General features: G+C 52.5%; 1 protein-coding gene across 2 annotated transcripts in view; it reads left to right on the top strand.

The window, feature by feature from the left end:
* Positions 1 to 12,008, top strand: part of CDK18 (cyclin dependent kinase 18) — a 116,666-nt gene that overhangs the window by 92,598 nt on the left and 12,060 nt on the right. For both annotated transcript variants that reach the window (XM_075910460.2, XM_075910461.2), the window contains 10 exons: positions 2,369 to 2,425; positions 3,716 to 3,830; positions 4,349 to 4,443; positions 6,060 to 6,122; positions 7,857 to 7,980; positions 8,661 to 8,781; positions 9,175 to 9,272; positions 9,603 to 9,708; positions 10,231 to 10,273; positions 11,221 to 11,311. In XM_075910460.2, coding sequence (XP_075766575.2) covers positions 2,369 to 2,425; positions 3,716 to 3,830; positions 4,349 to 4,443; positions 6,060 to 6,122; positions 7,857 to 7,980; positions 8,661 to 8,781; positions 9,175 to 9,272; positions 9,603 to 9,708; positions 10,231 to 10,273; positions 11,221 to 11,311 — 913 coding nt within the window. The remainder of the gene's footprint in view (positions 1 to 2,368; positions 2,426 to 3,715; positions 3,831 to 4,348; positions 4,444 to 6,059; positions 6,123 to 7,856; positions 7,981 to 8,660; positions 8,782 to 9,174; positions 9,273 to 9,602; positions 9,709 to 10,230; positions 10,274 to 11,220; positions 11,312 to 12,008) is intronic.

The raw sequence follows: 12,008 nt of genomic DNA, 5'->3' as shown, positions 1-12,008 counted from the left end.
GCACAGCGCTGCCTTTCCGCATACGCCAGCATGCTTCCTAGACCCCAGAAACGCTCCCTATGGCCCAGTCACGGTGTCAGAGGCTTTGGCAAACCTTTGGCACACATCTAACCCCGAGTGGGGGAAATGGCGTAAGCCGATGGACTGAGAGTACGCCTCTGCCTCTGCGGTCTCTTGAGTCTGTTGAATAAAATATACCTGGGTGAAGCGAATGTGTCATCAATATGAATAACCCCGTAGATGAATAATGAATGTTTCTGTAAAACTCCCCACGTGGCATTATGATGTTGGTGGACCATCAAATCATGCCCCGCATCCCTCTCGTTCCGGCAGTCACGTTTGCTCCATCCGCTGTGCAAAAATATACTGATGTTGTTTCTCCTGGCGTGCAGGCATGGGGGGGGGTCTGGTTGTTGAGGGGAGTGTGTTGGTGTTTCTGTGTTTCTTGGTGGTTTGTTTCTGTTGGTGGTGCACATGCCTTCGTGAGCATAAAATTATTCCATACATGGATGAAAAAAATCCACACATGGATGGAAAAGATTAGAGGGAACTTTGGTGTAGACAAGACCTCAGAGATACCATTGACCTCCCAAGTCGCTATTTCAACACCACCCCACGTCAGCAGTGAGGCTGTAAGTTTCCCTCTTCTGTGTTTGGTGGCATGTGTGCAGTGAGAGGCTGGGACATGTGCTGATTAGAAAATGTGTGCTGGGTGGGTGGCAAAGGGTCTCGGCTGCATTCTGTAGCTGGCTCCTCCAGCAACCCATTTGTACCGGGGGGAAGGGGTTGTTTGTAGAGGTCACTTTCCCTGCTGCAGCCTGGGGAACTATTGTTAATCGTCCCCAGGACTTGCCACCCGTTTGGAATTCACACGCCGGTTTCCTGTTCAGCTCCAGTCAAACAACCAGGATTGCTGTTTATTTTGAGAGATTATGACAAAATATTTCTCTGCTCCATGGACACGGCTCCAAAGCGCCCAGTCCAGCAACAGCTGCTTCTCTAGCACCACCTCCTGGTGGAGACTTGTACAAGCCATGTATTATTTCAGTGATGATACATGTCAAAATGTGGAATGCCACTGAATTCCCCGGAGATAAGAACTGTGTTTGTGTCTCTCCTGTACGTAAATACATACAGGTGTGTGAGAATGACAGGGTCATTAGTTATGTCTCAAGAAGGCTATCCACAAAATTCTTCCATCACCTATCAATATGTATGCTGGGGCGTAGATTGACTTAACTACACCGCACGAGGAGCAGAATTTTTCCCAGTGATGTAGTTAGAGTTATGTAACGTTATAGTGTAGACATCAGTGTTCCCTGTAAACTGAGCACTTGTGCAGCCTGCTCAGGACAAATTCAAATGCTACCCAGCTGATTAGCAGAGCACCCACCTTGTGTTTCTGTTGGTGGTGCACATGTCTTCGTGCACATAAAATTATTCCACACATGGATGAAAAAATCCACATGTGGATGGAAAAGATTAGAGGGAGCTTCGGTGTAGACAAGACCTCAGAGATAGTCCTTGCCTCCAGAGTGTTGAAAATCTAAATAGACAAAGGTAGTATAGTTTTCCCATTGAGAAACTGAGGCACGGAGAGATCAACAGACTTGCTGATAGTCACACAGAGAGTCTATGGTAAGAACTCAACCAAATCTCCCGAGTTTCTATCCAAAGCCTTAAAACGGTAAGACTTTCATCATGACTGTGTCTGACATAGTGTGTGTCTCAGTGTGACTTGAACGAGTGACCATAACAAACAGGAAATACCTCTTTCGTGGCTGATTTGAAAAGCACCTGAGATCAGGGAATGGCGTTCTACTAATGACCAACTTGTGGGAAATGACTTTTCGCGCAAGGAAGGGGCTGAATACTTGGAATGATCCCAAACAGGCATCTTGGATAAACTTTTGAGCTTTTGTTTACAATCAGAGGGAGGAGCTCAAATGCCAGGGTGACAGGTGAGGGAGGGACAGGTGGACAGAATGACAATTGCAGAGGTAGGAGCAGTATATTGAAATATTGCAGAGGGGAAGGCAATATTTCAAACGAGAGCCGCCTTGCAGAAGTAGATACTTAGAGCAGCCATAAAGTTACTAGCTTGTGTGATAGTTCCATGAAGGGAGAAAGCAGGTATCATTGGTTTCCTTTAGGCAACCAGTCAGTTATGGTTCCGCTGTGACTGATTGGCAGGCTAGCTGCTCTCCACTGCAGCTAATAGTAGAACTGCTGCATGCAAACACCTGCCTTGATTTCTCTCCCCTCAATGCTCATACTGCCCAGCCTCCTGGACGTGACCTTCAGCCGTGGGGCTACTCTTTCCTAGGGAAGGATGTCGTCTGCTGATGTTCTTCTCTTTTCTTTGCAGTCAGACATTGGATTTGGGAAGCTGGAAACCTATGTCAAATTGGAAAAACTGGGAGAGGTAAGGAGAGTGTGAAATCACCTCGAGGTAGTAGAAGTAGTTAAGAGCAGAGCCCAAGACAGAAAGCACAGACTCAGAGCCAAACTTCCTCAGCCCATGGGAGTGTCTGGACCTGGGGTTTGATTCTCGCCTAGCGTTCATTAACAAGAAATACGCAAATGTAGCACTGGCCTCATTCTTGTGGCCCGATCCAAAGAGCACTGAAGCCAACAGAATCTAGAAGTTGACTTGTAGAGTCTTTGGATCAGATTCTTGATCTTTAGAGCAATTTACAAACACCCTGTACGTCGGCGCCAGTTTCATGAGCGCTCTGAGGCTAGAGGACCCACAGGGAAAAATTGGTGGGTGCTGAGCACCCCAATGGCAGGTCCCCTATTAGCTCCCCCACTTCCCAGCGCCTCCTGCCCACTGGCGGGTCCTGCGAATCAGCGCCTCACCTTTATTCCCACTGCAATCAGCTGTTTTGCAGCTTTTGAGACTGTGCGGGGGTGGGGGATGCAGCTTGCTCAGGAGAGAATTGGGCAGGAAGAGGCGGAGCGGGGATGGGGGAAGGAGTAGTGGGAGACATGGGGAAGGGGCCTGAGGCAGAGCCAGGGATCAAGCGCCCCTCGGCTCTTTTCAGAGTCTGTACTGTGACTCTACAACTCCCCACCTTTCCTTCTGGCACGTCTAAGTGCTAGTCTTGTTTCACCGCAGCAGGGGGGTTAAGTGACATACCCAAGGCTACAGAGGGAGTCGGCAGAGGAGCCGGGAACAGGACTCCGATGTTCCAGGTGCTCAGACTTGTTTGCACGCCAGTAGACCATTCCCAAGCAAAACCCTTTTCAAAGAGCGGTGGCTCCACTGCCCCCACAAAGCCGTTGGTTCTACAAGCAGAAGGGTGCGCCCATGGCTAGGCTTCATGCATGACGACCAGTGCCCTGTGAGCTCCAGCCTTGAAAGATCTGCAATCCCAGCCACCTTTCCTTGGCAGGGAAGAGTCCTGGGACCAGCAGCATCCGTCTCTTCCACTTGAGTTAAAGGAGCAACTCCACTAGACGGCAGCAGTAATGGGTGGTTATGCTCTGTGTGAAGCAGCCATTGGAGAGCGACTTAGCCGGTGTGCCCAGTTGCAATGTTGCCAGTGTCACCGGAGGTTGTAAAATTCTCCTGCCCTTGTTTTTCAGTGCCTTCCCGTGAGCGTTGGATTGTGGTGCTGCAGGGTTCTGATCCCTGCTCCCCATAGCAGCCCTGCTCCGTGCCGTCCAAGTGCGAGCTCATGAGCTGTGTTCCTCTGTGTCTTCCCCGCAGGGCACCTATGCCACTGTCTTTAAAGGGCGCAGCAAGCTGACTGGGAACTTGATCGCACTGAAGGAGATCCGCCTGGAGCATGAAGAAGGGGCGCCCTGCACAGCGATAAGGGAGGGTAAGAGGCAGTGGGCACTCTCACGCACGGTGATGGACCACAGCTCTGGGACCCCTGATTATAAATGGTAGCCATCCAGCGAGTCAGAGATCCAGCTAGTCCTAACCCAGTGCCGAGGGCTGAACCGATGCCTTCTCCAGGCCCTTTCCAGCCCAGGGGTGTAGCCAGATGGGCCCACCTGGCTGACTGCTGATTTTGGGGGAGGTAAGCCCCTGCGCAGTGGCCCTCCTCCACAGCCAGAGCCCCAGGCTGAGAGAGGGCAGCCTGCATGGGAAGTGGCTGAGCCACGGCCATGCCGCTGTTTCAGCCCTTCATTTCTTTTACTCAAATGAGGCCATAGACAGTCAAAGGCCAGTGACCTGCCCTGCCCTCTGGGCTGTCTCCTGTGCCCCTATCCAAGACTTAAAAAGCTCCCCACTCCTCTTCTCTACGAGGATTTGCAAGGGACCAGCCAGCTCTCCTGGCAGAGTATGCCCCCCACCAGGCCTAAGGGCTAATGCTGCCTTCTTGCCTTGCAGTTTCCCTGCTGAAGAACCTGAAGCATGCAAACATCGTGACCCTCCATGATTTTATCCACACGGAGCGCTCCCTCACCCTTGTCTTTGAGTACCTGGTGAGTCCAAGGGCTGCTTGCCTGGGGACTCGCCCTTGTGTTGGGGCAATCTAGACAGGCAGCCTTTCCCCTGCTGGGGAGGAGATGGGGGCTCATTCCAGACATGGAAATGGTTCGCGGAGTGCTGGTAAGGCGGGGGAGGGAAGTAGGGGGAATTATGAGGAACAGAGTCTTCTTGTGTTTTTTCAAAATTGTGGAAATCTCCAGACTTTAAGCACTCAGCTTAGAAAAGAGAAGACTAAGGGGGCATATGATAGAGGTCTATACAATCATGACTGGTGTGGAAAAAGTGAATAAGGAAAAGTTATTTACTTATTCCCACAATATAAGAACTAGGGGTCACCAAATGAAATTAATAGGCAGCAGGTTTAAAACAAACAAGGAAGTTTTTTCTTCACTCAGTGCACAGGCAACCTGTGGAACTCCTTGCCTGAGGATGTTGTGAAATCTAAGACTTTTAACAGGGTTCAAAAAAGAGCTACATAGATTCATGGAGGTTAGGTCCATAGATGGCTGTTAGCCAGGATGTGTAGGAATGGTGTCCCTAGCCTCTGTTTGTCTGGAAATGGGTGACAGGGGAGGGATCACTTGATGATTCCCTGTTCTGTTCACTCCCTCTGGGGCGCCTGGCATTGGCCACTGTCGGCAGACAGGACACTGGGCTGGATGGACCTTTGGTCTGACCCAGTACGACCGTTCTTATGTACTCCTGACCAGCTTTGTGATCGTTCAAAAGAGGGGAATATTTCATAGTAATTTCCTATGAAACTATTTTCCCGATATTTTTTGTTTCTATCTTTTTCTGTAGGAAGTACAGACGGGTTTCTAAATCCTTGCCATGCCAATATCAGAAACAAAATGCTCAGCATTACAACAGTGAGCTATGGTTCAAAGAGACATTGTGCAGGAATAGAGACAAGCGATCTCTCTGGGCACCAGGGAGTCCCCATATTGTAGAGGGAGCATCATTACAATGCCCACACAATATTAACAATTGATAAAGAAACTGCCCTGGTCTGTTCAGTATGGGTACTTTTTTAAGCTAACAATATTTATTCACCTCTAATAATAACTGTTTGCTCTGAGCTCCTATTAAGGATGTAAAATCCTGTTTTAAAAGGTTACTAGGGTAACTGGTTAACCAGGACCCTGCAGGCAGGGGGCTACTCCAGTCCAGCCGGGCTGCCAGTTAATCAGTTACTCCGGTATGCCGGTAAGGGTGATGTTTACCAGGTAACTAGTTCACAGGTTAACCCTTTGCATCCCTAGCTCCTGTGTAGCATGGGCCATAGAATTTCCCCCATTGATTGCTGCATTGATTGAAATGGAAGAGGCAAAGTTCTCCTACCCCTCCATCTCTACCCCCTTGCCACTTCGGGGTGGGTTTGGGATGATCCCAGTGGTTCTTTCTGACCCAAAATTCTATACATCTATGCAAAGAGTTTCAGGATGTGTGAAAATTGTCCAGGAGAATTGTCCAGGTGAAACCTCGCTCTGCAATGCTCAGTGTGTGCTCCAGCAGCCGGATCATTGCTGTGTGTTGCCGATAACTTGCTGGGCAGGTGATTATTCAAAGTCATTTAGCAAGGCTCGTCAGGATGTGCTTGTTGTTGCAGGACAGTGACCTAAAGCAATATCTGGATAACTGCGGGAACCTGATGAACATGCACAACGTGAAGGTACGAGACCGCTGGCTTGGGGAAGGGATTTATAGGCGCTCAGGGAGTGCTCTTTGTCAGCCATGTGGAAGACACAGGGAGCTGACTCGGGATGCATTGCAGTAGGGATTTGGACGTTCACACTGAGATTATTCAGAGTATCCTGTCCGAGTTGCATTGACTGCTACTCGTCCCCAGCGATTGTAAGCTGCCAGCCCCCGGCCCATTCATTCAGCAGTGTTAGATGCCTCTCAAGTTCCTCCCCGTTTGCTCTGGCCTTGAATGGTATAAATTGGTGTCTTCTGCAAAGCCTGTTCACCCCCTTTCCTCGACCACTGGCGAATAGCGTAAATATTTGTCTGTATTTCTGCCCGTCCGATTTCATTTCCTTCCCAGCCTCCTAGTGCAGGACCTAGACAATGTTCTTTAGAAAGTTCCGGAGGCAGAGACTCCACCCCTTGTCCAGCTCCGAGCACAGAGGGGTGTTTGGGGTTAATCTGGTGGCAAATGAGGAAACCAGCATCATTAGGAGCTGAATGCAGTGGCACTGGTGGAAGCAAGCCCCTCCGCATTTCTGGGGACTGAGCTGACTGCACACCCCAGGAGCTTCTTGCATCCCTCTGTTCCCCCACAAGCATCCTCCATTCCCCTCTTCTGCAGGGCCTCCATGCCACTGCTCCTCAGTTGCACTCCTACCAGGAGTTCTGTGTGTGTCCCCCTCTGCCGTCCCCTCCCTCTGCCACACCAGTTCCTCGTTCTTCCCCCACTCCGTTATGGACTGTCTGCTCCACTTCCTCACCCCTCTGCCTCACCATATCAGGCCCCCTGGATCCCTTCCTCCCACCAGGAAAGGTGAGTGCCTTCCATTCCATCTCCCTCCCCACCATTAGTTATTGTGTAGGGGAGACGTTATTCAGGATGCCAGCACGTTAGGATGAGCAGAAAGGTTTTGCTCTGCTGGACAGCACCCGTAAGGCCCTCCAACTCAATTGTTTGCTTTGTAGACAATTGCAGAGGTGCTTGAAGCATGGTCAGGGTGCTGTGCACCCCACAATTCCCCCCTTCTGGTTTTCCGATCTCCCCTAAAATCAGTCAGCTTCTACCCACTGATGCCTGGAACATTCTCTGACCATTTGGAATTGCTGAGACGTGGCAGAGAGGAGGTGCAGACAGACGCAGAGATAGCATCGTCATTCTTATGGATGGTGATGCCCAGAGGATGATAATCCAGCGCTTTTCATCAGTAGCTCTTGAAAGGCTTTTCATTCGGGGGATAGACGGCTGTCGCGAGCTGTAGAGAGGATCTAATGGTGTGTCTGTGCTGCAAGAACAGCAAATTGCTTTAGCTGGGAGTCTCAAGCGTGGGGGTGCAGCCAGGGGCTCACAGAGCTCCTGCTGCAGGGTTAAAAGCGGTGGGGGCCCTCTGTGTGCTTTCATTTCCTTCTGGAGCTCAGACGCTAAAGCCCAAGGAAGGGAGATTCCGAGGCACAAGCTGGAAGGGCTGCCTGGCTATTTTTAGCATGATAGCTCGTGTCGGAGTCTGTTGAGCCAGGCTCTGAGACTCACTCCCCATAGGGCTGGGTTTGCATTGACACACTGGAGGCCTGACTGATCGTTACAGCTATCGCTCACAGTTAAAGGTGCCCAGGCGGGCCCTAAGCCCGTTGCAGGTTCTGCTTGTCCCTGTTCTCTGCTGAACCCCGTGCCAAACCCGGCTCTCCGTGCCCTCTCCCTTTTTCTGCTTCTCTCCCCAAGATCTTCCTGTTCCAGCTGCTCCGCGGCCTCTCGTACTGCCACAAGAGCAAGATCCTGCATCGCGACCTCAAGCCACAGAACCTGCTCATCAACGAAAGGGGGGAGCTGAAGCTGGCTGACTTCGGTGAGTAGGGTAGGGAGAGCACAGCCCTGGCTTGGGCCAGGTTCTATGTGTGTGCAGGCCTCTTCATGGAAATGGCCTGCCCCACTTGGCTAGCTCTGAGGCACGGGCCTGGGGAGATGGGGGGCTTGTTCTGGGAAGGCAGGGGGCAAAGCTTCAGAACCTTTCAGCTCCCATTTAAGCCTGGATGGACAGTGGGCGAAAGTAGGGCTGGAGGAGGCAAGCTCCCAACCCCGCCCCTTCTGCCCAAGCCCCGCCCACCATGGGAGCCAAGCCGCTCCCCTCCCCAGCATCATGGGAAGGTGGGTTGGCGAGTGGTCCCTGCCTTCCCAGCCCTGGAGCATGGGGAGGGTGGGCGCTTGGGGGCAGCAATGCTCCGTCACCTGTATGCCTACACTCGGTGTTCTGGGGGGGGTGCAGTCTGGGTGGGGACCAGGCTGGCGGTTTTACTGCCTTCCTCTGCCTATTATGCCCGCCGCCCCTGCATGCAAGCACCTAAATGGAGCGGGCCCGATTGTCACCCCGACAGCTCCCACTGGGGCCCGCTGCGTCGGCGCCTAGACGGGAGCCGAGCACTTCGGCAGACCTGCCCGTGCGGCTCCATCCGTTCTTCCCGGGAGGAGCCGCCGTGCTGCCGCCCAGCACAATGGGAGCAGGCTTGCTGACGCCCCTTTCGCCTCCAGGGCTGGCCCGTGCCAAATCAATCCCGACCAAAACCTATTCCAATGAGGTGGTCACGCTGTGGTATCGGCCCCCCGACGTCCTGCTGGGGTCTACGGAGTACTCCACGCCCATTGATATGTGGTGAGCCGGCATCTGCGTGCAGGGCGGGGTGGGAGGCCTAAGTCAGAGTCCCCAAATGAGAGTCCAAGGGGCAGAGTGTGCCTGGTCTTTCCGTGGGTGAGTACAGCACCGGGCACGCTGCTGCCTTGTTTAATTGTGTGAAATAATAACATGGGGCTTCGGCACCTGTGCCGCCTCCTGTGACCGGAGGAGCTGGCACCACACCAGCTCTTTGGAGCGGGGGCTGGGTCTCCTCTGTGTGCATGGATAGCTCTGGGGACTGATTTCCCTTCCAAGGGAACTTGGGGGTTGCCCCGTCCCAGGGCTGGGCCTGGAAGGACCCCTGCTGCTCTGGACACAGGGCAGGGATGAACTAGCGCGGCTTTAACTCCCATGCCTCTGCTGCTTGCTTAGGGGTGTGGGCTGTATCCACTACGAAATGGTCACAGGACGGCCCATGTTCCCAGGCTCCACTGTGAAAGAAGAGCTCCATTTAATCTTCAGGCTGCTGGGTGAGTCTTCTGCATTCTCCCTGATCTCCACAAGAGGGAGGTGGCTGACCGAGCAGAGAGGGAAGCCTTTAATTTTCCAGGTGCTGCTCGGCTGGCCTGTAACCACCTGGTAAGATTTACCAGTGAATCAGAGCCTTTCTTTGGGGGTGGGGGAGGCCTTCTGGTAGAAATCAACAGCAAATAGAGAGCTCCCCATTCCATGGTTCGAACCGCTTACAGAACAGCTGGTTTTACTAGATTCAGTGGGGCTTTTCTCTCTGGTGTGGTTACTAGCAGCTTTCCATAGCCCAGACCCAACGTGATGTGTCTGAACCTGATTTTCTCCCCCAGGCACTCCTACGGATGACTCTTGGCCCGGAATCATGTCCAGCGAGGAGTTTAAGGGTTATCATTTCACTCAATACCGAGTCCAGCCTCTGATAAGTCATGCGCCCAGGTACCTCCCTGGAGCGGAGACCCTCACTGGCCTGTGGTTTGGGGCTGTTGGCGAATGGGAGGCGAGGGCGAGGAGTGTTGGGAGAGAGGTTATTAAGGGTCTCTGCCAATTTGCCGCTCAGGAGCAGACCGCATCAGAGCAGGCCTCCTCCACTGTGCCCGGCTCGTGTGCGTCTGACATGCCCCAGTAAGACGCCCCTCCACGGGTCATAGATAAGAACCTGTCTCCAGGGCTGGTTCTGTCCTTCCTTCTACTGCAACTTCGGGTGACCAGACAACCAGTGTGAAAAATCGGGACCAGGCGGGGAATAGGATCCTGTATAAGACAAAGCCCCAAATGTCAAGGCGTCTGGTCACTCTGCTAGTGGTGCCAATTAATACCCAGCCCCCTGCCTGGTGGCAGGGCAGGACAAGGCACCGTTCTGCCTGGTGCCACCGCTGCCCTGCAGCAAGAGGTCCTGTGCCCCGGCTTGGAGCAGCGCAGTGTGTCTGGGGGCAGAGTCACAGTCTCCTTTTTTCCCAGGCTGGACACAGAAGGCATCGACTTGCTGACACGCCTCCTCCTGGTAAGTGGCCTGACCAGCCAGCCAGACTGCAGGGGGTTATCTTAGCCATGGGGCTCCAAGGCTGCTCCCGTCCTTCCTGGTTTAACATTAGTGCTGTTGGCTGTCGTCCCTCTCACTGGGAGAGGACAGGGGGCCTTAGGAACCCTCCATGTGCAGGGGCTGATAGGAGACACCTTCCAGCGAGATGCTAACTTGGGATCCAGGCAGGGAGACGCACGGGGAGGGGCCAGCTGGGATCTGTACTGGTACCTCCTACCTTTATGAAGGCATCTGATCATGCCGCTGCTGGAGTCCTCTATAGATTTTCACTGGGCACTGTATCAGACCCTTTCAGCCATTTCTCTGAGCATATTACCAACCCACTCCTGTTCCTCCAACCCGTTTGCTGCCCTGAATTCGCTCACGCTCTCTGAAGGTCCCTCTGTGCACTGGATGTGCCCTTCCACCTTCCTCTCCAGCTTCGCCTTGATCAGAGCCCTTGTCGTCGTCTCTCTGTGGGGAGAGGCACCTTCCTTTCAGCGTTTTGAGGCAAGCCTGTTTGTCTCTGAGTCTAAAGTTAGCAGAACTCCGGCCCAGCATCTCACCGTTCACCTAGTCTCTGCTGCTCAGTTCCTGCAGCACAATCCTGCCCTATAGCTGCTGGTGATCAGACACGAAGGCCATTGCCACCCGGCATTCCTCCCTGGTGCCTGCCTAGGTGCCTCAGCGTGGGATTTGGGTGTCCTTCGGAGAGACCCTGATTGAAAGTGGGGACATCCCTTCCCTACGTTCTCCCCCCCGAACCTAACACCCACACACAATGTAAGGATACACACAGTGCGTAGGTAAACACATGCACACACACACACAGAGCGGGTGTAATCGTTCACGCATGCACTCAAAGCTTACATCACTGCACGCCCATCATACACTGACACCCCGGCCTCTTTTTTCTGTGGTTTTTACAGTATGAAGCCAAAAGACGGATCTCCGCTGAAGAGGCCCTGCGACACCCTTACTTCAAGGCGCTGGGGGACCGAGTCCAGTTCCTCCCTGACAGTGAGTGCGCACACTATCCTGTTGGGGTGTCCGTAGCGGGACACAGCACTTCAGGGGCTGCCTGGCCAGTTGTGACATTTCTTACTGATGTAGCATGGGAAGGAGCCCAGCCTCCCCCTATCACTGCAAAACAACTTGTCTGAGTAATGCACTTTTAAGAAGTCTCTTCCTCTATATCAAGGGAGAGGGAGATTAAATTCGGACACGTTATAATAATCATTCTTGGTAGATTTAGAGCACTTTACAAACAAGTTCAGGATCATTATCTCCTTTGTATAGAAACTGAGGTACAGCGAGGACGTTTCTTGCTTAAGCAGGCGATTAGCAGAACCGAGAATAGGACCCGGGTCTCCTAGTTCTAGTCCAGTGCTTTGGCTATACTACATGTGCACAGGGCCCAGCCAGGCTGTGTCGGGGGGCTCTGCTTCCTTGCCCTAGTAAGCTCTGCATTCTGACTCAGTCCTGCACAGGGCAGGTACGCAGTGCTGCTCGCATCAGGGCCCCGTGAAGGTGAAAAGAAGAGGTTTAATCAAAAACAAGGTTTTCTGTGAAAAAAATCTTGGTTTTGACAGTGTTTTTCGTTGTTTGAAAAAGTTACTAAATGGAAAAAAAGTTGGGGAAGAGGGGTTGGGGGTTTTTTTGGTATTTTTGAAATTTTTCATGTTGAGAGTGTGAGGAAACTGCTGTTTTCCCCTGC

Source organism: Pelodiscus sinensis, chromosome 27, assembly GCF_052426305.1.
Source record: "Pelodiscus sinensis isolate ZL-2025 chromosome 27, ASM5242630v1, whole genome shotgun sequence".
In the NCBI taxonomy this organism is placed as follows: Eukaryota; Metazoa; Chordata; order Testudines; family Trionychidae; genus Pelodiscus; species Pelodiscus sinensis.
Note: the sequence above shows the minus strand (reverse complement) of the source record. Positions and strands in the feature narration are given on the sequence as shown.